This window comes from Carcharhinus amblyrhynchos, chromosome 9 (assembly GCF_965287045.1).
Source record: "Carcharhinus amblyrhynchos chromosome 9, sCarAmb.v2.hapA, whole genome shotgun sequence".
Classification (NCBI taxonomy): Eukaryota; Metazoa; Chordata; class Chondrichthyes; order Carcharhiniformes; family Carcharhinidae; genus Carcharhinus; species Carcharhinus amblyrhynchos.
Genome location: NC_137332.1, coordinates 111,556,552 through 111,582,547, shown reverse-complemented (window position 1 = coordinate 111,582,547; position 25,996 = coordinate 111,556,552). Strand labels below are relative to the sequence as shown.

The window sequence follows — 25,996 nt, the reverse complement described above, 5'->3', positions numbered from 1 at the left end:
TCATTTATTAATTACCAACAGTACATGCAGCCGTGTTGTAGAGCAACACACTTACAAAGGGCAGTACTTAACAAGCAGCAGAACAATAAAGCCTAACAGCTGGGTTGGCCGTTCAAACCTGTTACAATCGCCTCAGTCCCGCTATCTTCGAGACTGTTACAAATCCAAATTATTCATTCTAAACCAACTTCGCTCCCGCACGACAGCTAACAGAAATCCGCACTCCATACATGAAATTAAAGATACAACGTCACGCCGTCTCAAGAAAAATGGAATATCTTCTCAATAGATTTTTATTCCGCAACCGCCCCCCCCCCCCGACCCCCCATCGCCACCAACCTCCCCGTTTCTCGAACAAACCCCTTACTTATCAATTATGTTTTATTAATAGTCTTCCTCTGGCTATAACTTCTGTATCGTGCACCCCACGTTATAACGTTGACGCGATAACGAAAGGTTTCCGTTTGCTGGAGTGCTCTGCCCACACAAGGGGTGCTTTCTGTTTTTCGCCTCACAGTTTCGCAATGACGGGATGTCTCATTAATACCACTCTTTCTCTCTCTGTCTTTTTTGTTTGGTTTCACTGCCCATCGCTGCGGGGTCAGTACCGGCCCAGCAGCCCAATGTGTCACTTTATACTGCCTTTAAAATCCCCTGATTGGAAAGAAAAGGCTCAGTGTTAACATTTGCCGCGATCAGTCGAAGAGACCTCAATAGCAAGCAACCAGGGGCGGAGTGGGACGGGAGGGGGAGCTCTCTGCAGACCCAGGCATGCCGCCCACCTCCAGAAGGGATTTTCACCACAACCCCATTGATTAATTGGCCAACTGTTCTGCACTGATATTGCTGGGGAGCATTAGGGTTGTCAATCGCGTCCCGTGTGCAGCCGAGTCCTCCTGACCTCACGCCAGACTGTAACCGTAAACCCCACGCCAGACATTTACCATAAACCTCACGCCAGACCGTAACCGTACAATCCCGCCCGCCCAAGGGACAGAGTGAGTCTGCTTTTGGGGATGGGGCAGTGCCAACGGGAGATTGGCTCCCCGTTTAGGGTCTAAAAAGTCTTTTTTTCTAAAGCCAAATCGGAAGTCTCATTGCCAAAGAGGAAGGGATTGGCGATTCGGTCTGGCTTGTTAAATAAAGGAATGGGGGTTGGGTTGGGGTTGCGAAAGCATTACAGCACCATCTCTCCATCCTCTCTTTCGAATGGAATGAGCTTTCCCTCGGTGCGTGTGGGAAGAGGGAAGTTGGGCAGACTGTTTTGACCTCGCCCCCACCCCCCACCCCAGTCGGAGACACTGAGGAATGGGGGTGGGCAACTCACAACTGGAGCGCGACCAACTTCAGCGGGTCGGTCCTGCTCTCTGTGCTGAAATACGGGTAGACGGTTTCGGTGAAGGTCTCGGTGAAGGTGTAGATGTGTGCCATGGTGGTGGCGTTGTAGAAGGACACCTGGCCTTCCTCGTAGTCCAGGTACACCCCCACCCTCTTGGGCAGCATGGTGCCCAGCTTCAGGACGGTGCGCGGGGTGGTGAACGCCGTGTACTCCTTGTCCCACAGACCCACCGCCCAGATGCCGCTCTCCGGGATCGCCTTTCGGGCCACCGACGCCTTGGCGGCGCCCACATCCCAGGCCATGTTGTTGCCCACGTCTATCTCCCAGTAGTGGCGCCCCGAGGAGAATCCCTGGGTGGCCAGGACACTGAGCAGGAAATTGAAGCGCTCGGGAAACTCAGGCACCTTCTTCCACTCGCCTCGCCTCACCTGCGTGTCATCGTCCGTCAGGAGGAGGCGGGGGTGTGCGGTTTGCGGGTCCAGGGTCAGCAAGGCTGGAACTGGAGGCGAGAAGAAAGATGGAGTCACGCCTTGTGTCTCTACCTTCCCACAATTAGGTCGGGTGGATTAGCCATGTTCAATTGCCCCTTAGTATCCAAGAATGTGTAGGTTAGGTGGATTGGCTATGCTAAATTGCCCCTTAGTGTCCAAGGATGTGTAGGTTAGGTGGATTGGCTATGCTGAATTGCCCCTTAGTGTTCCAAGATGGGTGGGTTAGGGGAATTAGCGGGATAAATATGTGGGGGAATGGGGATGGTATGGTATGGAAGATGCTCTGTTGCAGATTCTGTTCAAAGTCGATGGGTCAAATGGCCTCCTGCTGGTTTGTCGGAATGGGTTAACTGCAACCCTCCACTAATTTGTTTGCAAATTGTTTAACAGCACCCACCGGGATACTTAAAGGGGGTATAGGTAGCACTGGGCGTTGAGGCTGCGTATGTGGAGTTGTGAAAGAGAATAAGGTGAGTTTGTGAAGAAGCAGGACTCCCTTTTCTAAATTACTGGACTGCAGCTGAGAGGCTTAACCTGCACTGTTAGGGATTCTGAGACAAGAAGAAACATTGTCCACATCCAATTTCCAACCCAAACAATTCCCTCCCCCCTCCCCAATATCTCCATATGTCTCTGTGCATTGAAAGAAAGAAACACAGAGTTCAGGAAAGCATAGCAGGCTGACTTAATTCCCTATGACCTCTCATTGACACAACGTGGATATTTTGTACTCAAGTCTATGCTGTACATCAGTCTTCAGAGAACCCAGTGAAACAATCGGGCGATTCATTGCGTCCTGTGCTAATTCCCAGTAAAGTCTGCTGATAACATAAACCAGTCAACAGTCTCCAAGGTCACTTGGAGCATATCTGAATGGCAGAGGAATTTTGGCAGACGCGGCAGACACACAACAGCATTTAATCACAATGTTAAATCATCACTTGACTATTTCTGGGAAAATTATAGATTCATGTGGCACTGAACGAGGCCATTCAACCTGTCGTGTCCGTGGTGGCTGTTTGAATGAGTTCTCCAATGAATCTTGCCCCCTCCCCCAACCCCCCGACTGCCTAGACCCATAGAATTCCTACCAGTGCAGAAGGCGGCCATTCGGCCCATTGAATCTACACCGACTCTCCAACAGAGCATCTTGCCCAGGCACTATCCCCGTTAACATCACATATTTGTCCCACTACTCCCCCTAACCTACACACCTTGGGACACTTAATCATCATAGAATTCCTACCAGTGCAGAGGGAGGCCATTTGGCCCATCTGGTCTGCACCAATCCCTGACAGAGTATGTTACCCTGTCCAATCTCCATTTGCCATGGCTAATCCGTCTAACCTGTATCTCTTGGGACATGAAGGAGCAATTTGTGCCTGACTAATCCATCTAAACTGCACATCTTGGGACACTAAGGATCCATTTGCCATGGCCAATCCACCTAAGCTGTGCATCGTTGGACACTAAGGGGCAATTTAGCATGGCCAATCACCTAATCGACACATTTTGGGGAACGAAGAAGCAATTTTTGCATGGCTAATCCATCTAATCTGCATATTTTGGGACACTAAGGGGCAATTTAGCATGGCCAATCGACCTAACCTGTACATCTTGGGACACAAAGTGATAATTTAGCGTGGCCAATCCACCTAATCTGCACGACTTTGGAATGTCGGAGGCAACCGGAGCGCCCGGAGGAAACCCACGCAGACACGGGGAGAATGTGCAGACTCCACACAGGCAGTGACCCAAGCCGGGAATTGAGCCCAGGTCCCTGGCACTGTGAGGCAGCAGCGCTAACCACCGTGCCGCCCAATTCCTCTTTTGTAAGTTGCTTTCGACAAGCCAGCTCCATCCCACTTCGGATTACAACATGTTGTTCCATTTAAAACAAAAATAAAATTCCCCAATCCTTGCTTTTTTTTTGTGCCAACCACTTTCTCCTTATTTATCGGATTGGTGCAGATACCAGGGCTGCTTAACAATTCCGTGAGAATCCTCCATGATTTTGTGCACGAAACTTCCCGCCACTGGGAGGAGGAAAATCCCAGATTCTCCGGTCTCCCCGCAGAACTGAAATCTCCGATCCCCGGCCACTGTCCCGGAACATTCTTCCTCCTGTGCTCTCTCGGAGGCCCAGGCCAACATACGCCACACTTTGACTTTCAGAGGTCAAGTTGCTCCACTTGGGGGCAAACCTAGAAGTTTTGGGAAGAATCATTGCCCCACTGCGGCTCCCCCTTACCTGGGTTGATGACTTTTAACATCCGCTTCCACACAATATATTGTAGAGGTCCAATGGGTTCGTACAAGCTCAGGTTAAAATTGGCTTCCATGGTTTTGATGTGGGACATCTCTGCTCTGTGTGGAACATCAACGTTTGGGTAATGTTATTAAATCAATTCCTTTCTAATCTTTAAAATAAATCAATCAATACATGCGGCTCAGAAATATATGAGTAAACAATGGGTCGCGTGAGATATTTCATTCCAATTTAAATGTGGCAGCAATGTGAATTGGGTGGCACAGTAGTTTGTACTGTTGTCTCACAGTGCCAGGGACCCAGGTTCGATTCCCGGCTTGGGTCACTGTCTGGGCGGAGTCTGCATGTTCTCCCCATGTCTGCGTGGGTTTCCTGCCACAGTCTGAAAGGTGCGCTGGTTAGGATGCATTGGCCGTGCTAAATTCTCCCTCAGTGTATCCGAACAGGCACCGGAGTGTGGCGACTGGGGGATTTTCACAGTAACTTTCTTAGCCTAATTTTGATTAATAAATAAACTTTAAACTTTTGATTCATAAAATCCCTACACTGCAGCAAGAGGCCATTCCAGCCTTTACCGACAGCAATCCCACCCAGGCCCTATTCCTGTGATCCACACATTTATCCTGCCGGTCCCCCTGAAGCTAAAGGGGCAATGTAACATAGAACGCTGACAGCGCAGAAGGAGGCCATTTGGCCCATAGAGCCTGCACCAACAACAATCCCAGATAGACCCTAATTCCCCAACCCCCCCCCCCTCCCCCGACACTAAGGGGCAATTTAGCATGGCCAATCCACCTAATCTACACATCGCTGGACTGTGATGGATGATGCTTTTGGTGAATTTTAAAATGAAGGGACAGTTGGAATATTAGTCTTCAAATTCAGTGCAAACGAAATAAGGTTCTGGGTAAATCCAAATAGGAGCAGGAGGAGGCGCTCAGCCCATCTAGCCTGCTCCACTATTCAGTAACATCTTGGTTGATCTGATTGTAGTCTCAATCCCACTTACCCTGGATAACCTTTCATCTCCTTGCTTATCAAGAATGTTGCCTAAGGATCCTTGGTGAGTTGTTTGTGTGAGTCCTGTAGATAGTACACACTGAAGCCACACTGGTGCGTAGGTGATGGAGGGGGTGAATGGTGGAGGTAATGGGTGCCGGTCAAGCTTTGTCCTGGATGGTGTCAAGCATCTTGAGTGTTGTTGGAGCTACCCCCATCCAGGCAAGTGGGGAGTATTCCATCACACTCCTGACTTGTGTCTTGTAGATGGTAGATAGGCTTTGGGAGTCAGGAGGTGAGTTACTCGCTGCAGGATTCCTAGCCTCTGCCCTGTAGCCGCAGTATTTATATGACTAATCCAGTTTCTGGTCTCTGGTTAGCTGTAATATTTATATGGCTAATCCAGTTTCTGGTCTCTGGTTCACTGTAATATTTATGTGACTAATCCAGTTTCTGGTCTCTGGTTAGCTGTAATATTTATATGGCTAATCCAGTTTCTGGTCTCTGGTTCACTGTAATATTTATATGGCTAATCCAGTTTCTGGTCTCTGGTTCGCTGTAATATTTATGTGACTAATCCAGTTTCTGGTCTCTGGTTAGCTGTAATATTTATATGACTAATCCAGTTTCTGGTCCCTGGTTAGCTGTAATATTTATATGACTAATCCAGTTTCTGGTCTCTGGTTAGCTGTAATATTTATATGACTAATCCAGTTTCTGGTCTCTGGTTAGCTGTAATATTTATGTGACTAATCCAGTTTCTGGTCTCTGGTTAGCTGTAATATTTATATGACTAATCCAGTTTCTGGTCTCTGGTTAGCTGTAATATTTATATGACTAATCCAGTTTCTGGTCCCTGGTTAGCTGTAATATTTATATGACTAATCCAGTTTCTGGTCCCTGGTTAGCTGTAATATTTATATGACTAATCCAGTTTCTGGTCCCTGGTTAGCTGTAATATTTATATGACTAATCCAGTTTCTGGTCCCTGGTTAGCTGTAATATTTATATGACGAATCCAGTTTCTCTCGTTTATGGTAACCCCCAGGATGTTGGCAGCAGCAGGGGAAGTAGAAACATAGGAACCTGAACCAGGAGCAGGCCATTTGGTCCTTCAAGCCTGCTCTACTATTCATAGCTGATCATTAAATTCAATATTCTGATCCTCCCCTTTCTCTCCATATCCCTTGCTTCCTTAAGAGTAGTGGGCGAAAAGAGGATTGGGAGAGGTTTAAATGTCAACAAAGATTGACAAAGAAGTTGATAAAGAAGGGTAGGAGAAACTATGAAGCTGGGCTAGCACTTAATATAAAAAAGGATAGCAAGAGTTTTTATAAATATATAAAAAGGAAGTGGCTGGCTAGGGTGAACGTTGGTCCTTTAGAGGATGAGAAAGGGGACCTAGTGGTAGGGGATGGGGATATGGCTAAGGTATTGAATAACTTTTTTGTTTCTGTCTTCACGGGGGAGGACGTGAATAATTTGCCGGGTGTTAGTGATGGAAAGGTGGTAGGACTGGAGGGTCTTAATGACATTACTGTTACTAGAGAGGCGGTGCTCGACAGACTGGAGGGGCTGATTGTGGACAAGTCCCCAGGACCGGATGGAATGCATCCGAGGGTTCTGAAAGAAATGGCGGAGGTGATAGTGGATGCCTTGGTGGTTATTTTCCGGACGTCGCTGGATTCCGGGGAAGTGCCAGAAGATTGGAAATTGGCTAATGTTACGCCGTTGTTTAAGAAGGGTGCCAGGCAAAAGGCGGGGAATTATAGGCCGGTTAGTTTAACGTCTGTGGTAGGCAAAATGTTAGAATCTGTCATTAAGGAGGAAATTGCGAGGCATCTTGAAGGCAATTGCTTGATAGAGCGGACGCAGCATGGTTTCATTAAAGGGAAGTCGTGTCTGACAAATTTACTGGAGTTCTATGAGGATGTGTCTAGGGCGGTGGATAGAGGAGAGCCGGTGGATGTGGTCTTTCTGGATTTTCAGAAGGCGTTTGACAAAGTACCTCAAGAGGTTATTGCAGAAGGTCAGGGGACATGGAGTTGGGGGTAGGGTGTTAGCGTGGATAGAGGATTGGTTGTCAAATAGGAGGCAGAGAGTGGGGGTCAATGGGTGCTATTCGGATTGGTGGTTGGTGACTAGTGGGGTGCCCCAGGGGTCGGTGCTGGGGCCTCAGCTATTTACCATTTATATAGATGATCTGGAGGAGGGAACCGAGTGCAGGGTGTCGAAATTTGCTGATGACACCAAGATTGGGGGAAAGGCAAATTGTGCAGAGGGTGTGGAGAGTCTGCAGAAGGATCTAGATAGGCTGGGCGAATGGGCCAGGAAATGGCAAATGGAATTTAATGTTGGCAAGTGTGAGGTGGTCCACTTTGGTAGGAAGAATGGTAGGAAGGACTATTACTTACGTGGCGAAAAACTGCAGCAGGCGACGGTGCAGAGGGACCTCGGGGTCCTTGTGCATGAGTCGCAAAAACCCAGCTTGCAGGTGCAGCAGGTGGTCAGGAAGGCGAATGGGATGCTGGCCTTCATAGCGAGGGGGATTGAATATAAAAGTAGGGAGGTCTTGCTGCAGCTGTATAGGGCATTGGTGAGGCCGCAGCCGGAGTACTGTGTGCAGTTTTGGGCGCCGCACCTGCGCAAGGATATTTTGGCCCTGGAGGGAGTGCAGAGGAGGTTTACTAGGCTGATACCGGAGTTGAGGGGATTGAGCTATGAGGAGAGGCTGAATAAACTAGGCTTGTACTCGTTAGAGTTTAGAAGAATGAGGGGAGATCTCATTGAGACGTATAAGATGATGAATGGGATGGATAGGATAGAGGTGGAGAGACTCTTCCCGCTCAAAAAAGACAGTAGGACTAGGGGGCACAGCCTCAAGATAAAGGGGAGGCGGTTTAGAACGGAGTTGAGGAGGAACTTCTTCACTCAAAGGGTGGTGAATCTTTGGAATTCTCTGCCTGTTGAAGTGGTGGAGGCTACCTCGCTAAATATTTTTAAGAAGCGGGTTGATGGGTTTTTGATAAGAGAGGGGATTAAGGGTTATGGGGAGAGGGCGGGAAGGTGGAACTGAGCCACGACAGATCAGCCATGATCTTATTGAGTGGCGGGGCAGGCTCGAAGGGCTAGATGGCCTACTCCTGCTCCTATTTCTTATGTTCTTATGTTCTTTAACCCCAAGAGCTATATTTAATTTTTTCTTGAAATCACACAACGTTTTGGCCTCAACTACTTTCTGTGATAGTGAATTCCACACATTCACCACCCCCTGGTTAAAGAAATTTCTCCTCACCTCAGTCCTAAAAGGTCTATTCCTTATCCTCAAACTATGACCCCCCTAATTCTGGACCCCCTCCCACTTTGGGGAACATTCTTTCTAAATCTACCTTATCCAACCCTGCTAGAATTTTACAAGTTTCTACGACATCCCCTCCCGCTCTTCTAAACTCCAATGTGCGGGTTAGGTGCATTGGCCATGCTAAATTGACCCTAGGGTCAAGGGATTAGCTGGGTAAATGTGTGGGGTTACGGGGATTGGGCCTGGGTGGGACTGTTATCAGTGCAGGCTCGATGGACCGAATGGCCTCCTTTGGCATTGTAAGGATTCTGAGTATGGACTTAGCTGAATCCATCGCTGAATTAATAACATTCAGATATCTAAGACAGGGTAGATTCAAACAGAATGTGCCCAATGGCAGAATCCCAGACATCCAGGAGTGACCATGGTTAGGACAACTCATTCAATGAGGAATTTCAGTGGCCCCTCAGTCTGTGCGATAGAGGGAGTGCAGCAAAGGTTACCAGGCTGATTCCTGGGATGACAAGTCTGTCTTATGAGGAAAGACTAAGCCGGATAGGATTATATCCTCTGGAGTTTAGAAAAGTGAGAGGGGATCTCATAGAAACTTATGCAATTCATAGAATCCCCTGCAGTGCAGAAGGAGGCGATTCAGCCCATCAGGTCTACACTAACCACAATCCCATCCAGGCCCTATCACCATAACTCCATGCATTTTACCCTAGCTAGTCCCCCTGATGCTAAGGGGGCAATTTAGCATGGACAATCCACCTAACCAGCAAGTCTTTTGGGCAGTGGGAGGAAACTGGAGCACCCAGACGAAACCCACACACACGAGGAGAATGTGCAGACTCCGCCTAGACAGTGACCCAAGCCGGGAATCGAACCTGGTTCCCTGGTGCTGTGAGGCCATGATGTGGCGATGCCGGCGTCGGACTGGGGTAAACACAGTAAAAGGTCTCGCAACTTCAGGTTAAAGTCCAACAGGTTTATTTGGCAGCACGAGCCACTAGCTTTCGGGGCGCTGCTCCTTCATCAGGTAAGTCTTCTGATAAGTCAGGTAAGTTATCTGATGAAGGGACAGCGCTCCAAAAGCTAGTGGCTTGTGCTACCAAATAAACCTGTTGGACTTTAACCTGGTGTTGTGAGACTTCTTGCTGTGAGGCAGCAGTGCTAACCATAATGCTGCACCATGATTGGTGCAGGCTTGGTGGGCTGAAGGGCCTGTTACAGTGCTGTACTGTTCTTTGTTCTTATGGAGATCATTTTAACCCAGTCATTCATAGGGAGTGTGGTCACTGCAGACTCGGTGCAAACTCGCTGGTCCAAATGGACACTTTCTGCACTGTACGATTCTAAGATTCTATCACGTTATCCTATCTAGACCAATCACTTATATCCCTCTATTCCCTGCCTGTTCATGTGCCTATCCAGAAAAATCTTAAATGTCGCTAACATAACTGCCTCAACTACCTCACTTGGCAGTGCATTCCAGACTCCCACTACCCCCTGTGTAAAAAACGTCCACTGCACATCTCCACTGAATATTTCCCGCCTTACCTTAAACTTGTGCTCCCTGTAATTCTCATTTCTGCCCTGGGAAAATACTTCCACCTGTTCACCCTAACTATACCCTTCATAATTTTATCTATCAGGTCACCTCTCAGCCTCCGTCTTTCCAGGGAGAACAAACCCAGTTTATTCAATCTCTCCTCATAGCTAATACCCTGCAAACCAGGCAACATCCTGGTAAACTTTTTCTGTACTCTCTCCAAAGCCTCCATGTCCTCCATCATCTTTGTTGCGTCATAATAAAAGGATAACAGACAGGAGAGATGTTTGGCCAGAGGGAGTCAGGGACCATCTCGCAGACGGTCCCTCCACTGGAGGAAACTATTAGAGAAACTTCTGAAGGAGAGCATCTATCTCCACTTGGAGAGGCAAAGCTTGATCAGGGATAGTCAGCATGGCTTCATCAGAGGGAGGTCAAACCTAACAAATTTGATTGCATTTTTTGAGGAGGTGACAAAATGTGTAGACGAGGGTAGTGCAATCGATGTAGTTTATATAGATTTCAGCAGAGCCTTTGACAAGGTCCCACATGGGAGACTTGTAAAGAAGGTAAATGCACATTAGATACAGGGTAATTCGATAAAATGAATTCAAAATTGGCTCAGTAGTAGGAGACAGAGGGTGATGACCACAGGCTGGAAGCTAGTGTCCAGTAATGTCCCAAGGGATCTGTGTTGGTGCCCCCTACAATTCGTCATTTTATAATGACATTGATGATTATGTTGGGGGGGTAGGATTAGTAAGTTTGTGGATGACACAAAGATTGGACAGATGGTTAACAGTGAGGTGGAGTGTCTTGGGTTACAAGAAGGTATAGACGGAATGGTCAAATGGGCAGACAAGTGGCAGATGGAATTTAACCCTGAAAAGTGTGGGGTGGTATACTTTGGAAAGAGCAATTTGACAAGGAAGTATTCAATAAACAGCGTGACAGTAGGAAGTTCTGAGAAACAAAGGGATCTTGGCGTGTTTCTCTACAGACCTCTGAAAGTGGTTAGGAAGTGGTGAAAAAGGCATATGGGATACTTATCTGTATCAATCGACGCGTAGATTACAAAAGCAGGGAAGTCGTGCTGGGAGTTGTAGAGAACTTTAGTGAGGCCACAGCTGGAGTACTGTGTGCAGTTCTAGTCACCACATTATAGACAGGATGTGATCGCGCTAGAGGGGGGGTGCAGAGGAGATTCATCAGGATGCTGCCTGGGATGGAACATTTAAGTTATCCAGAGAGGTTGGGTAGGCTTGGGTTGTTTCGTTGGAGCAGAGAAGACTGTGGGGTGACCTGATCGAAGTGTACAAGATTATGAGGTACGTGGACAGAGTGGATAAGGAGCAGCAGTTCCCATTAGTTGAAGGGTCAGTCACAAGGGGACATAAGTTCAAGGTGAGGGGGCAAGAGGGTTAGGGGGGATCTGAGTAAAAACTTTTTTAACCAGAGGGTGGTGAGGCTCTGGAATGCACTGCCTGGGAGGGTGGTGGAGGCAGGATACCTCACATCCTTTAAAAAGTACCTGGATGAGCACTCGGCACATCAGAACATTCAGGGCTATGGGCCAAGTGCTGGTAAATGGGTTCGATGATACGTCAGGAGTTTTACACGTGTCAGTGCAGACTCAGTGGGCTGAAGGGCCTCTTCTGCACTGTGTGATTCTGCCTAGATTGTAATTCTGTCGTGCTTTGACATCGCTGCACAGACAGTGACGAGCATCAGGGCTGATGTGAACCAAATAAAATATGAGCCATTGTCGCCCATGAGGGCAACATTTCAAATCAAAACTTGAGAGTGAAGGGGTTAGAGGGTTAATTGACGGACACACCCCTGCATTCCATGGAGGGGAGAGGTGCGTGGGGGCAATGTTACTTTGCTATTTGTTACAGATCATGACTATTCTTTAATCACAGTGGTACAGTGGTTAGCATTGCTGCCTCACAGTGCCAGGGACCCAGGTTCGATTCCCGGTTTGGGTCACTGTCTGTGCGGAGTCTGCTCATTCTCCCCGTGTCTGCGTGGGTTTCCTCCCACTCTCCAAAGATGTGCAGATTAGGTGGATTCGCCATGCTAAATTGCCCCTTAGTGTCCAAAGATGTGTGGGTTAGATGGATTGGCCATGCTAAATTGTCCCTTAGTGTCCAAAGATGTGTGGGTTAGATGGATTGGCCATGCTAAATTGTCCCTTAGTGTCCAAAGATGTGTGGGTGAGATGGATTGGCCATGCTAAATTGTCGCTAAGGTCAGGGGATTAGCAGGGTAAATATGAGGGGTTATGGGAATAGGGATTGGGTCGAATGGCCTCCTTCTGCACTGTGGGGGTTTTATGATCTTCGATGAAATGCCCTTAAAACTCATTTACTTGGGTCAGATTTTCTCAGCACATTATAGACGAGGCGTTTGCCATTATTAATGTGTAAATGGTTCTACCTGTGAGTGAGGGGGTTTAGGAGTTTTGGGTTTAAATGCAGTGTCAAATATTATCGCCTTTGCCGTCATGGTGCACACTCTAAACAAAGACCGACGGTCAGTATTCACAAACAAGGAAAGTCACCAATGTGTTCGCTGTAACAAGGTCCACAACTTCACTGCAGATGCTCTATCTGAAATGCTACTCATAAATCACAATAATTCACAACGATTCTCAATATTAGCAAACACAACTGGAGAAAAGATTACTCACCCATCAAGCAACGATTTGATGTCCTAGATATTTAAAAACACAGGAGATTAGAGTGCAACTTGGTCACAGAGTCAAAAACAGACAGTCAGACGTTACAAAATGCAATCATGATTTATTTCTAAATCAAACCATTTTGTCTTTAAATTGAGTTACAGATTGTGAGTGTCGCTGGTTAGTCAGTATTTATTGCCCACCTCTAACTGCCCTTGAACTGATTGGTATGCCAGGGCCATCTCAGAGAGCAGCTGAGAGTCAATCACATATCGCTGTGGGCTCTGGAGTCAAGTGTAGGTCAAGGTAAGAGTAAGGATGGCAGATTTCCTTCCCTAAAGGACATTAGCGAACCAGATGGGTTTTTTCCAACTATCGACAAAGGTTTCGTGGTCATGGAATCCCTTCAGTGCAGAAGGAGGCCATTCGGCCCATCGAGTCTGCATCAACTGCAATCTCACTTCTGGCCCTATTCCCATAACCCCGTATATTTACCCTACAATTCCCCCTGACACTAGGCTTAATTTAACATGGCCAATCCACCTAACGCGCACATCTTTGGAGTGTGGGAGGAAACCGGAGCATCTGGAGGAAACCCACGCACTGGGAAAACATGCAAACTCTACACAGACAGTCACCCAAAGCCGGAATTGAACCCAGTTCCCTGGCGCTGTGAGATAACAGTGCTAGCCACTGTGCCAACAGGCCCCTGTCATCATTAGACTTTTAATTCCAAATTTTTTATTGAACTTAATTTCCACATATGCCAAGGTACGATTCGAACCCGGGTCCCCAGAACATTGCCCTGTGTCTCTGGATTCCCGCTCCTATGACATTGCATCAGCGCCTCCCTGAACAGTTACTGATTAACTGGAGTGTCCTGAAGCAAATGCAGACGCTGAGGTGATATTAGGGGCAGCATGGTGGCACAATGGTTAGCATTGCTGCCTCAGTGCCAAGCACCGGGTTCAAATCCCGGCTTGGAGCCACTATCTGTGTGGAGTCTGCATGTTCTCCCTGTGTCTGTGTGGGTTTCCTCCAGGTTCATCCCACACTTCAAAGATGTGCGGGTTAGGTGCATTAATGGGGTGAACGCTTGGGGTTACAGTGATAGTTCTGTGCCGGAGAGATGATGCAGGCATCCTTCAGCACTCTGGAGATTTTGTTTTTATTCATTTGTGCAACATATGCATCACTGGCTGACCAGCATTTATTGCCCATCCCTAGATGCCCCTGAAGGGCAGTTGAGAGTCAACCACATTGCTGTGGCTCTGGAGACACATGTAAGCCAGGCTGGGTAAGGACGGCAGATTTCCTTCCCTAAAGGACAGTAGTGAACCAGATGGGTTTTTCTAACACTGGTTTTATGATCATCAGTAGATTCTTAATTCCAGGTTTTTTTTTGTTGAATTTAAATTCCACCAGCTGCTGTGCCAGGATTCAAACCCAGGTCCCTAGAACATTAGCTGAGTTTCCTGGGTTAATACTCCAGCGATAATGCCACCAGGCCATCACTTTCTCCCTATCTGTGTAATGGCAATAGATTGTGACCCACAAATCCATCATAAACCAGGGGTCCCCCTTATGAGGAATGCATACATTGTTCAGTGAATAGTTGGCACAGTGGTTAGCACTGTGGCCTCACAGCCCCCGGGCCCTGAATCAATTCCAGCTTTGGCTGCCTGTGCGGAGTCTGAACATTCTCCCCATGTCTGCGTGGGTTTCCTCCGGGTGCTCCAGTTCCCTTCCACAGTTCGAAAGACGTGTTGGTTAGGTGCACTGGCCATGCTAAAATTCTCCCTCAGTGTACCCGAACGGGCACTGGAGTGTGGCGACTAGGGGATTTTCACAGTAACTTCATTGCAGTGTTAACGTAAGCCTACTTGTGTCACTAAACTTTAAATTTGCCCCTCAACTTCAGTGTCCCTGACTGTGCATGTGTTTGTGAGTGGGGGTCCCTCTTGCTCTTAGAATCCCTCCAGTGCAGAAGGAGGCCATTCGGTCCATTGAGTCTGCACTGACCACAATCCCACCCAGACCCTACCCCCAGCATACATTTACCCTAGTCAGTCCCCTGACACTAAAGGGCAATTTAACATGGCCAATCCACCTAAACTGTGGGAGGAAACGGGAGCACCCGGAGGAAACCCGCGCAGACATGGGGAGAAAGTGCAATCTCCACACAGACAGTGACCCAAGCCGGGAATTGGGTCCCTGGCGCTGTGAGGCAGCAGTGCTAACCACTATGCCGCCATACGAGCCTTTCCAGCCTTACCTTGAGGATCTCCGCATCCTTCATCGACATCCTCTGCTGTATGTCCGCGATGCGTTCATTCATCAATGTCCTCTCGGAAGCCACTGTCTTCAGGTAGTCTTCCAGCTGCTGCAGGACGCTGTCTTCCTTCTTTTTGATTTTCCCCATCAGTACCTTCTCCTCGTCCCGGAGGTACTGCCGGAGTTTGGCAAATTCGGTCTCGATGTTCCTCCGCATGGTCTCGGCTTGTTTCTACGAGCAGAACCAGGAGATATGAGCTCCGCCAAGTCCTGCTGTCTGCTTCACATTTCTCCTAACTACTCCATTCACTTTACTTAGAGTCCTCGCCCAGACTCGACCAGTCAAACACAGCCCGCATAGATCAATTACCAGCCTGACATGTAAATGCAGTAGAAACAGTTCAGGGCAGGAGGTTTACCAGACTAATACCAGGGATGGGTGGGTTGACTCATAAGGACAGGTTGGACAGGCTAGGCTTATATCCACTGGAGATTAGAAGAATATCGTAGAATCCTACAGTGCAGGGGGCCATTCAGCCCATTGAGTCTGCACCAACCATAATCCCAACAAGGCCCTATCCCAATAACCCCATGTATTTATCAATGTCACGAGTAAGGCTTACATTAACACTGCAATGGAGTTACTGTGAAAATCCGCTAGTTGCCACACTCTGGCGCCTGTTCGGGTACACTGAGGGAGAATTTAGCACAGCCAATGCACCCTAACCAGCATGTCTTTAGGACTGTGGAAGGAAACTGGGGCATCCAGAGGAAACCCACATGGACATGGTAAGAACGTGCAGACTCCACATAGCCAGTGATCTAAGACGGGAATCAAACCTGGGGTCGCCAGCGCTGTGAGGCAGCAGTGCTAATCACTGTGGCGCCGTTCCAACCTGAATGAGGTGACTTGATTGAAATCATAAGATCCCGAAGGATGCTGTCAGAGTGGATGTAGAGAAAATGTTTCCTCTTGTGGAAGAATCAACAACTATTTTAAAAATAAGTGGGGGGGTGACCTTACTGTTGCATCCGGCCAGCCGTTGAGAGGAACGAGCTAGTAATATCATGAGGGAGTCGAGAAATCACGATTGCGCCCAATTTCACACCTCGTACAATCTTACCAGCACCAAATATCCAGTGAAAGGCTGAATAAATTATGTTTCACATAAATTTCTATATATAATACAAACATACAAATTGTTAAATATCAGAGCTGGGCCCCACCCACTCCCCCTACTGGCAGGAATTAGATCTAGAGTTTTTTTTTAAATTGCAGATTTGACCACTGGCCTTGCCGAAGAAACAGATCTGAAACTCTCCCGTTTTCATGCCCGTTCTGGACGTAGAATTTTTTTGGTAAGCTTGCCCCCAAGGAGTTGCTGATTTAAAATGGCGATGAGGTGAAATTTTGATTTCTCAGAGGGTTGACAGTCTTTGGAACTCTCTTCCTCGGAAGGCAGTGGAAGCAGACTCTTTGAATATTTTAGGTCAGAGGTGGATAGGTTGTTGGTTAACGAGGCGGCAATACATTATGGGGGGGAATTGGGAGGGGCATGCAGATTTGAGGTCACTATCAGAATGGTCGTGATCTTATTAAATGGTGGAGCAGGCTCGAGGGGCCGAGTGGCTCCTTGTACTTTTTGCTTGCTTGTTCGTAACATGATCAAACACAGATCAATTAAACCGTTGAACCTCCTACAACAAGCGATCTTTCCTACACCAAAAATACATGTGTCCAACACACAAAAGATCTTTCTATGTTCAAGTTGGGCTGATTAATCATCTTCGAATGTGTCACCCGAAACTTAACTCAATAAACATCATGCCACGAGTAAGGGTTACATTAACACTGCACAGTGATCCGGTGGCACAGTGGTTAGCACTGCTGCCTCACAACACCAGGGATCCGGGTCCGATTCCCAGCTTGGGTCACTGTCTGTGCAAAATTTGCACATCCTCCCCGTGTCTGCATGGGTTTCTTTCAGGTGCCCCAGTTTCCTCCAATAGCCCAAAAACGTGCAGGTTAGGTGGATTGGCCGTGCTAAATTAAACCTTAGTGTCAGGGAGATTATCGAGGTAAATATGTGGTGTTAAGGGGATAGGATCTGGGTGGGACTGTTACTGGTGCAGACTCAATGGGCTGAATGGCCTCCTTCTGTACTTAGGGATTCAATGATTATGGGCTAGAATACAAAAGCAGGAATATCCTGCCGAGACTTTATAAGATGAGACCACATTTGGAATATTGTGAGCAGTTTTGGGCCCTGTAATGAAGGAAGGATGTGCTGGCTTTGGAAAGGGTCCAGAGGAGATTCATGAGAATGATCCTGGGAATGAAGAGCTTGAAGTATGAGGAACGTTTGAGGACTCTGGGTCTGTACTCGATGGAGTTTAGGAGGATGACAGGGGAATCTCATTGAAACTTACAGAATATTGGGAGGCCTGGATAGAATGGAAGTGGGGAAGATGTTTCCATTAGTCGGAGAGACTGGGATCCGAGGGCACAGACTCAGAGTAAAGGGCAACCCTTTAGAACTGAGGTGAGGAGGGATTTCTGCATCCAGAGTGTGGTGAATCTGTGGGAGGGCAGGTCATTGAGTGTATTTAAGATGGAAATAGATGGATTTGTGATTGGTAAGCGGATTAAAGGTTACAGGGAAAAGGCAGGAGAATGGGGTTGAGAAACTTATCACCCATAATTGAATGGCGGAGCAGAACCGATGGGCCAAATGGCCTAATTCTGTTCCTATATCTTATGGTCTTATATCTATTATAGATGAAGGAAATAAGGTTTTTTTACAGATCTTTCCCATACCTTCCCCAACATCACTGATTCTTGATGAATTCTAAGAGCTCTCGTGGCTTTAATATTACATTTATAATCGCAGTCGGTTCTGTTCAATAGCCCTCTGGATAGACAGCATGTTTAACTGCAAGAGAGCAAGGGCAGCACAGTGGCTAGCACTGCTGCCTCATAGCACCAGGGACCCGGATTCGATTCCGGCCTCGGATCACTGTCTGTGTGGAGCCTGCACATTCAACCCATGTCTGCGTGGGTTTCCTCCAGGAGCTCCGGTTTCCTCCTACAGTCTGAAACACGTGCTAGTTAGGGTGCGTTGGCCGTGCTAAATTCTCCCTCAGTGTACCCAAACAGGTGCCGGACGGTGGCGACTAGGGGATTTTAACTGTAATTTCATTGCAGTGTTAATCTAAGCCGACTTGTGACGCTAATAAATAAAAGAAACCTCCAAACTGGGAACTCTCTCACACATTAACCTTTCCTCCCCCTGCATCCCACCTGCCGCCACCAAGGCAATCTCCCTATTTTCACCCTGTTCAATATCTGCCCTCCCGCTCCATTTCAGCCATCCTTGTTTCCGGTAATATCATCGACTCCCCCTACTGCACAGAAGGAGGCCTTTCGGCCCGCCAAGTCGGCACTGGCTCTCCAACCGAGAATCTTACCCTTGCCTCTTCCCCACCCTATCCCCATAACCCGTATATTTACCCCTCTAATCCCCTGAACCTACACATGTTTGGACACTAAGGGGCAATTTAGCCTGGCCAATCCACCTAGCCTGCACATTTTTGGGTGTCCCATTGCCACATTCTTCCTCTGCCTCGCAACCTCCACAAGCTCAAAATGAAGGCTCCTCACACAGTCGCTTGGTCTGAGGTCTATTGTTAGCCCCAGAGCTGGGCAGGAATCCTCAGGGGATTTTGAGAGGAGCACCGGTTTTAGATTTGCATTGTAATTTCAGCCCTCAGTTTTGACTAAATCCCCCACTAAACAAACACACACACACACACACAGTGAATCACTGCCCTCCTTGTCGCCCAGATACCAGACCCCCAACCATGCCATCACCCCCACCCTCCCCACCCTCCCCACCACGGGTCAGTAAGTATCCCTGCTGCCCCCTCACCTTCAGTTCGGTAATGTTGGCCTGTTGGTTGTTCTGACTGTTGGAAATTGCGTCAGCTTGCTTGTTCAACAAATCCAGTGCCGCTTGCAGTTTCGCCTGCGAGTAGTAACGGGAGGATTAAACTGGCAGGGACACGCTCTCGCCAACACTGCAGCACTGACCCTCTGACAGTGCGGCACTCCCTCAGCACTGACCCTCTGACAGTGCGGCGCTCCCTCAGCACTGACCCTCTGACAGTGCGGCACTCCCTCAGCACTGACCCTCTGACAGTGCAGCACTCCCTCAGCACTGACCCTCTGACAGTGCGGCGCTCCCTCAGCACTGACCCTCTAACAGTGCAGCACTCCCTCAGCACTGACCCCCTGACAGTGCGACACGCCCTCAGCGCTGAGCCTCTGACAGTGCGGCACTCCCTCAGCACTGACCCTCTGACAGTGCGGCACTCCCTCAGCACTGACCCTCTGACAGTGCGGCACTCCCTCAGCACTGACCCTCTGACAGTGCGACACTCCCTCAGTGCTGACCCTCTGACAGTGCGGCGCTCCCTCAGCACTGACCCTCTGACAGTGCGGCACTCCCTCAGCACTGAGCCTCTGACAGTGCAGCACTCCCTCAGCACTGACTCTCTGACAGTGCGGCACTCCCTCAGCACTGACCCTCTGACAGTGCAACATGCCCTCAGCCCTGCAGTGAAAGTCCCTGAACTGTATGCATTTCTGATATCAGCTGGAAGGTAGAAGCTTCTTGACCCCAAGGAGGAGATCCAGAGGGAATTAAACCAAAACCCACTCGCTTTAAACCGTCTAGTTTGCTGAGATTTGAAGTGTGTTCGGGGGGAGTGGGTGCATGTTGGGATGTGGGGATCAGTGTGTGCTGGGACAGGGGTGTGGGGGAAGGGGTGTGTGTGCTGGGACAGGAGGGTTGGGTGTGCGTTATAGAGGTATATGACACAGAAAAAGGCCCTTTGGCCCATCCTGCTTGGGCTGGTCAAACCACTTTACTAATCTAATCCCATTTTCCAGCACTTGGCTCTTAGCCTGGTATGCTTCAGCATTGCAAGTGCATATCTAAATACTTCTTGAATGTTATGAGGGTCTCATAACATTTTCAGGCAGTGAGTTCCAGACTCCCACCACCCTCTTAAGTGAAAAGATTTTCCTCACATCGCCTCTGCACCTCCTGCTCTTTACCATAGACCTCTGCCCCCTGATCACTGATCCCTCTAACTCACCTCCTGACTCCCCAAATCCTATCCACCATCTACAAGGCACAAATCAGGAGAGTGAGGGAACGCCCCCCCCTTGCCTGGGTGGGGGCAGCTCCAACAACACTCAAGAAGCTCAACACCATTCAGGACAAAGCAGCCCCGCTTGCTTGGCACCACATCCATTAACATCCACTGCCTCCACCACCGACACTCAGTAGTAGCAGTGCGTACCATCGACAAAGATGCACTGCAAACCCTTAGAAAGTACCTTCCCAATCCAGGACGACTTCCATCTGGAAGGACAAGGGCAGCAGATACCTGGGAACACCACCACCTGCAAGTTCCCCTCCAAACCACTCATTGTCTTGACTTGGAAATATATCCAAGTTTCTTCGCAGTCGCTGGGTCAAAATCCTGGAATTCCCTCCCTATCGGCATTGTGGGTCAACCCACAGCACACGAACTGCAGCGATTCAAGGCGGCAGCTCACCGCCACCTTCTCAAGGGCATCTAGGGATGGGCACTAATGTTGGCCAGTCTGCGATGCCCACGTCTCACAGAGTAATTAAAACTCTATCTATGCCTCTCATTGTTTTGTACACATCAATCGAGTCTCAGTCTCCTCTGCTCCAAGGAAAACAAGCCCAGTCTATCCAATCTCTCTTCATAACTAAAACTCTGCAGCCCAGGCAACATCCTGGTAAATCTCCTCTGCACCCTCTCCAGTGCTGTCACATTCCTCCTATAATGCGGATTCCACAACTGTGCACAATACTTTAGCTGTGTCTAACCAACATTTTAGATAGTTTCAGCATAACCTTCCTGCTCTTAAACTATAATCCTTGGCAAAAAATAGCCCTTCTTAACCACTTTATCCACCTGGCCTGCTATCGTAAGGGACCAATGTATATGCACACCAAGATACTCAGTGCTTCCCAGGGTCCTGCCATATTCCCATCATGTATCCCCTTGCCTTGTTTGTCCTCACACTTTTCCGATTGAATACCCTTTGCCACTGATCAACCCATCTGACCAACCCCGCTTTATCGTCCAGTAACCCAAATCTACCCTGCTCACTATTTACCACCCCACCAATTTTTGTATCATCTTGGTGATGCGCTGGGAGGGGTGATGTTTGGGATTGGGAGGTGGGAGGGGTGATATGTTTATTTATCATAGAACCCTACAGTGCAGAAAGAGGCCCTTCGGCCCATCGAGTCTGCACTGAACACAATCCCACCCAGGCCCTACCCCCATATATTAGACCCACTAATCCCCCTAACCTACACATCCTTGGACACTAAAGGGCAACTTCTTAGCATGGCCAATCAATCTAACCCGCAGATCTTTGGACTGTGGGAGGAAACCAGAGTACCCGGAGCAAACCCACGCAGACACGAGGAGAATGTGCAAACTCCACACAGACAGTGACCTGAGCCAGGAAGCGAACCCAGGACCCTGGAGCTGTGAAGCAGCAGTGCTAACCACTGTGCTACCGTGCCGCCCCAAAAGTCCATGTCAGGTGTCGGGATGGGAATATTCTTGGATGTTCTGGGATGTATTGGGATGGGGGATGGGTTGGGAATCGGAATGTTCTTGGATGTATTGGGGTGTATGGAGATGGCGGATGGATTGGGAGGGTATGTTCTGGGATGTATTGGGATGGGAATAGTCTGGGATGTTTTGCAATGGGAATGTTCTGGGATGTATTGGGATGGGGGGAGTAATGTATCAGGACAGGAATGTTCTGGGGATGTTCTGGGATGTATTGGAATGGAAATAATCTGGGGTGTTTTACAATGGGAATGATCTGGGATGTATCGGGATGGGAATATTCTGGGATGGTTTGTGATGGGAATGTTCTTGGATGTATTGGGATGGGGGAGGTGATGTATTGGGATAGGAATGTTCTGGGGAAGTTCTGGGATGTATCGGAACGGAAATAATCTGGGTTGTATTGGAATGGGGGACAGATTGGGATGGATATGTTCTGGGAAGTATTGGAATGGGAATGATCTGGGATGTATTGGGATGGGAATATTCCGAGATGTTTTACGATGGAAATGATCTGGGATGGATCAGGATGGGAATATTCTGGGATGGTTTGTGATGGGAATGTTCTGGGATGTATTGGGGATGGGGATGAATTGAGGATTTCCTGGGATTTTGGGATGTATTGCAATGGGGGTTTATTGGGAGGGGATGTGTTGGAGATTTACTGGGATGGTTTGGCATGGGAATGTTCTGGGATATATTGGGAATTTACTGGGATGTTTAGGATATATTGGAGATTTAATGGGATTGTTTGGGATAGGAATGTTCTGGGAATATATGGGGTTGGGGATGGTTTGGGATGGGGATGTTCTAGGATGTGTTGGGAATTTACTGGGATGTTTGGGATATATTGGGGATTTACTTGGATATGTTGGGATGGGAATGTTCTGGGAATCTGCTGGGTTGGGAATGGTTTGAGATAGGGCTAATCATAGAATCCTACAGTGCAGAAGGAGATCATTCAGCCTATCGAATCTGCACCAACCACAATTGTACCCAGACCCTATCCCCATAAGCCCATGCATTTATCCTAGCCAGTCCCCTTAACACTAAGGGGCAATTTGGCATGGCCAATCCCCCTAATCCGTACATCTTTGGACTGAGAGAGAAAATCGGAGTGCCTGGAGGAAACTCATGCAGACACGGGGAGAATGTGCAAACAGACAGTGACCCGAGGCCAGGATTCAAACGTGGGGGCCTGGCACTGTGGGGCAGCAGCACTAACCACTGTGCCACCGTGCTGCCCAGATCCCCGTGTATTGAGGGTTTACTGAAATGGTTTGGGATGGGATAGTAAGAAGTCTCACAACACCAGGTTAAAGTCCAAAAGGTTTATTTGGTAGTACGAGCTTTCAGAATGCTGCTCCTTCATCGGCTGAGTGACCACTCACCTGTTGGACATTAATGTGCTGTTGTGAGACTTCTTACTGTGCCCATCCAGTCCAACGCTGGAACCTTCATGTCTTGGGATGGGATGTTCTGGGATATATTGGGGATGTACTGGGATGGTTTGGCTTGGGGATGTTCTGGGATGTATTGGGAATGGGGTTATGTACTGAGGATTTACTGGAATGGTTTGGGATGGGAGTAATCTGGGATGTATTGGGGATTTACTGGGATGGGACGATTTGGGATGGAGATGTTCTGGGGTGTATTGGAGATGGCAGAGAGTGGGGGGGTGGTGGTTTATTGAGATGTTTTGGGATGTATTCAGGACTTACTGGAATGGTTTGGGATGGGATGTTTTAGGGATTACTGGAATGGTTTGGGATGGGATGTTTTGGGATGTATTCAGGACTTACTGGAATGATTTGGGATGGGATGTTCCAGGATGTATTGGGGATTACTGGAATGCTTTGGGATGGGGATGTTCTGGCATGTATTGGAGATGGGTGGGGGGGGGGCTGCTGTTGGGATGTTTTGGGATGTATTAGGGATTTATTGGGATGGTTTGGAATGGGATGTTCTGGGATGTATTGGGGGATTTACTGGGATGGTTTGGAATGGGATATTCTGGGATGTATTGGGGGATTTACTGGGATGGTTTGGAATGGAATGTTCCGGGATGTATAGGGGGATTTAATGGAATGGTTTGAGCTGCATTGGGAATAAGGTGATGTATTGGGGGTTCACTGGGATGTGTTGGGATGGCAAGGGGAAGGTTCTGGGATGTACTGGGGATTTACTGGGATGGGAATTCACTGGGATGTATTAGGGATTTACTGGGACAGATTGGGAAGTATTGGGGATTCACTGGATAGTTTGGGGATTTACTGGGATAGTTTGGGATGTTTTGGGGATTCACTGGGATAGTTTGGGATGTTTTGGTGATTTACTGGGATAGTTTGGGATGTTTTGGGGATTCACTGGGATAGGTTTGAGGATTTACTGGGATAGTTTTGGGACGTTTTGGGGATTCACTGGGATAGTTTGGAATGTTTTGGGGATTTATTGGGATAGTTTGGGATGTTTTGGGGATTCACTGGGATAGTTTGGAATGTTTTGGGGATTTATTGGGATAGTTTGGGATGTTTTGGGAATTTATTGGGATAGTTTGGGATGTATTGGGATAGATTGGGATATTTTGGGGATTCACTGGGACAGTTTGGGATGTTTTGGAGATTTACTGGGATAGTCGGGATGTTTTGGGGATTTACTGGGATAGCTTGGGATGTTTTGGTGATTTACTGGTATAGGTTTGGGGATTCACTGGGATAGTTTGGGGTGTATTGGGAATTTATTGGGATAGTTTTGGGGATTCACTGGGATAGTTTGGAATGTTTTGGGGATTTATTGGGATAGTTTGGGATGTTTTGGGGATTCACTGGGATAGTTTGGAATGTTCTGGGGATTTATTGGGATAGTTTGGGATGTATTGGGAATTTATTGGGATAGATTGGGATATTTTGGGGATTCACTGGGGTAGTTTGGGATGTTTTGGAGATTTACTGGGATAGTTTGGATGTTTTGGGGATTTACTGGGATAGTTTGGGATGTTTTGGGGATTTACTGGGATAGTTTGGGATGTTTTGGGGATTTACTGGGATAGTTTCGGGATTCACTGGGATAGGTTTGGGATGTTTTGGGGATTCACTGGGATAGTTTGGGATGTTTTGGGGATTTACTGGGATAGGTTTGGGATGTTTTGGGGATTCACTGGGATAGTTTGGGATGTTTTGGGGATTTACTGGGATAGGTTTGGGATGTTTTGGGGATTTACTGGGATAGTTTGGGATGTTTTGGGGATTTACTGGGATAGGTTTGGGGATTCACTGGGATAGTTTGGGGTGTATTGGGAATTTATTGGGATAGTTTTGGGATGTGTTGGGGATTTACTGGGATAGTTTGGGGATTTACTGGGATAGTTTGGGATGTTTTGGGGATTTACTGGGATAGTTTGGGGATTCACTGGGATAGTTTGGGGTGTTTTGGGGATTCACTGGGGTAGCTTGGGATGTTTTGGGGATTCACTGGGATAGTTTGGGGTGTTTTGGGGATTTACTGGGATAGGTTTGGGATGTTTTGGGGATTCACTGGGATAGTTTGGGAAGTTTTGGGGATTTACTGGGATAGGTTTGGGATGTTTTGGGGATTTACTGGGATAGGTTTGGGATGTTTTGGGGATTTACTGGGATAGTTTGGGATGTATTGGGGATTTACTGGGATAGTTTGGGATGTTTTGGGGATTTACTGGGATAGGTTTGGGATGTATTGGGGATTTACTGGGCTGTTCTGGGTGGGAATGTTCCGGGATTGAGCCAGTACCTTGTAAATCTCGGCAGCGTCCTTTAGAGGGCTGATCTTGTGGTCTTTGTGTTCATGGGAGACGGCGCAAACCACACAGATAGCGGTCTTGTCGTTCTCACAGAAGAGTTTGAGCTTCTCATCATGTTCCTCGCAGCGCAGCACACTGCCCTCCCGGGGTTTAGTGCTCAGTTTGCGGACACTCTCCACCATGTTAGCAGCAAAGCGGTTCAGTCTGACATTCCTCTCCGGGAACTCCTCCCGGCACTTGGGGCAGGAGATGTTGTCCTTGTGCTTGTCCCAGTAATTCAGGATGCAGTTCTTGCAGAAGTTGTGACCGCAGTCGATCATCACAGGCTCGGTGTAAAACTCCAGGCAAATGGAGCAGATCGCCTCGTTTATCAGATTCTCCAGCTCCTTCTCACTCGCCATCTCTCCTCTAAAACAGGGAGAAAGGAAGGCTTTAATCCGACCTGCTCTTCCCCAGACCCCAATCTCCCTCCCTTCCCACCCACTTATCCTGAAATTCCCTTATTCAATCTCCCTCTTTTACACCCATTTATCCTAAGCTGCCCTTCCCTGCCCCCTTACCACCCAATTATCCTGAAATTCCTTTCCCCTTTTCCTAATCTCCTTCCTTTATCATCCAGTTTT

The 25,996-nt window shown here is 48.0% G+C and overlaps 1 protein-coding gene across 1 annotated transcript; it reads right to left on the bottom strand.

Moving 5' to 3' along the window:
- Positions 1-1,323: 1,323 nt before the first annotated feature.
- On the bottom strand, positions 1,324-25,774 carry LOC145348559 (E3 ubiquitin-protein ligase TRIM39-like). Its single transcript, XM_080196750.1, has 6 exons — positions 25,364-25,774; positions 18,838-18,933; positions 14,910-15,140; positions 12,644-12,666; positions 4,082-4,197; positions 1,324-1,838 (listed from the first exon to the last, which is right to left on the bottom strand). Exons 1-6 carry the CDS (start codon positions 25,772-25,774, stop codon positions 1,324-1,326), a joined length of 1,392 nt encoding a protein of 463 aa, XP_080052876.1.
- Positions 25,775-25,996: the final 222 nt, after the last annotated feature.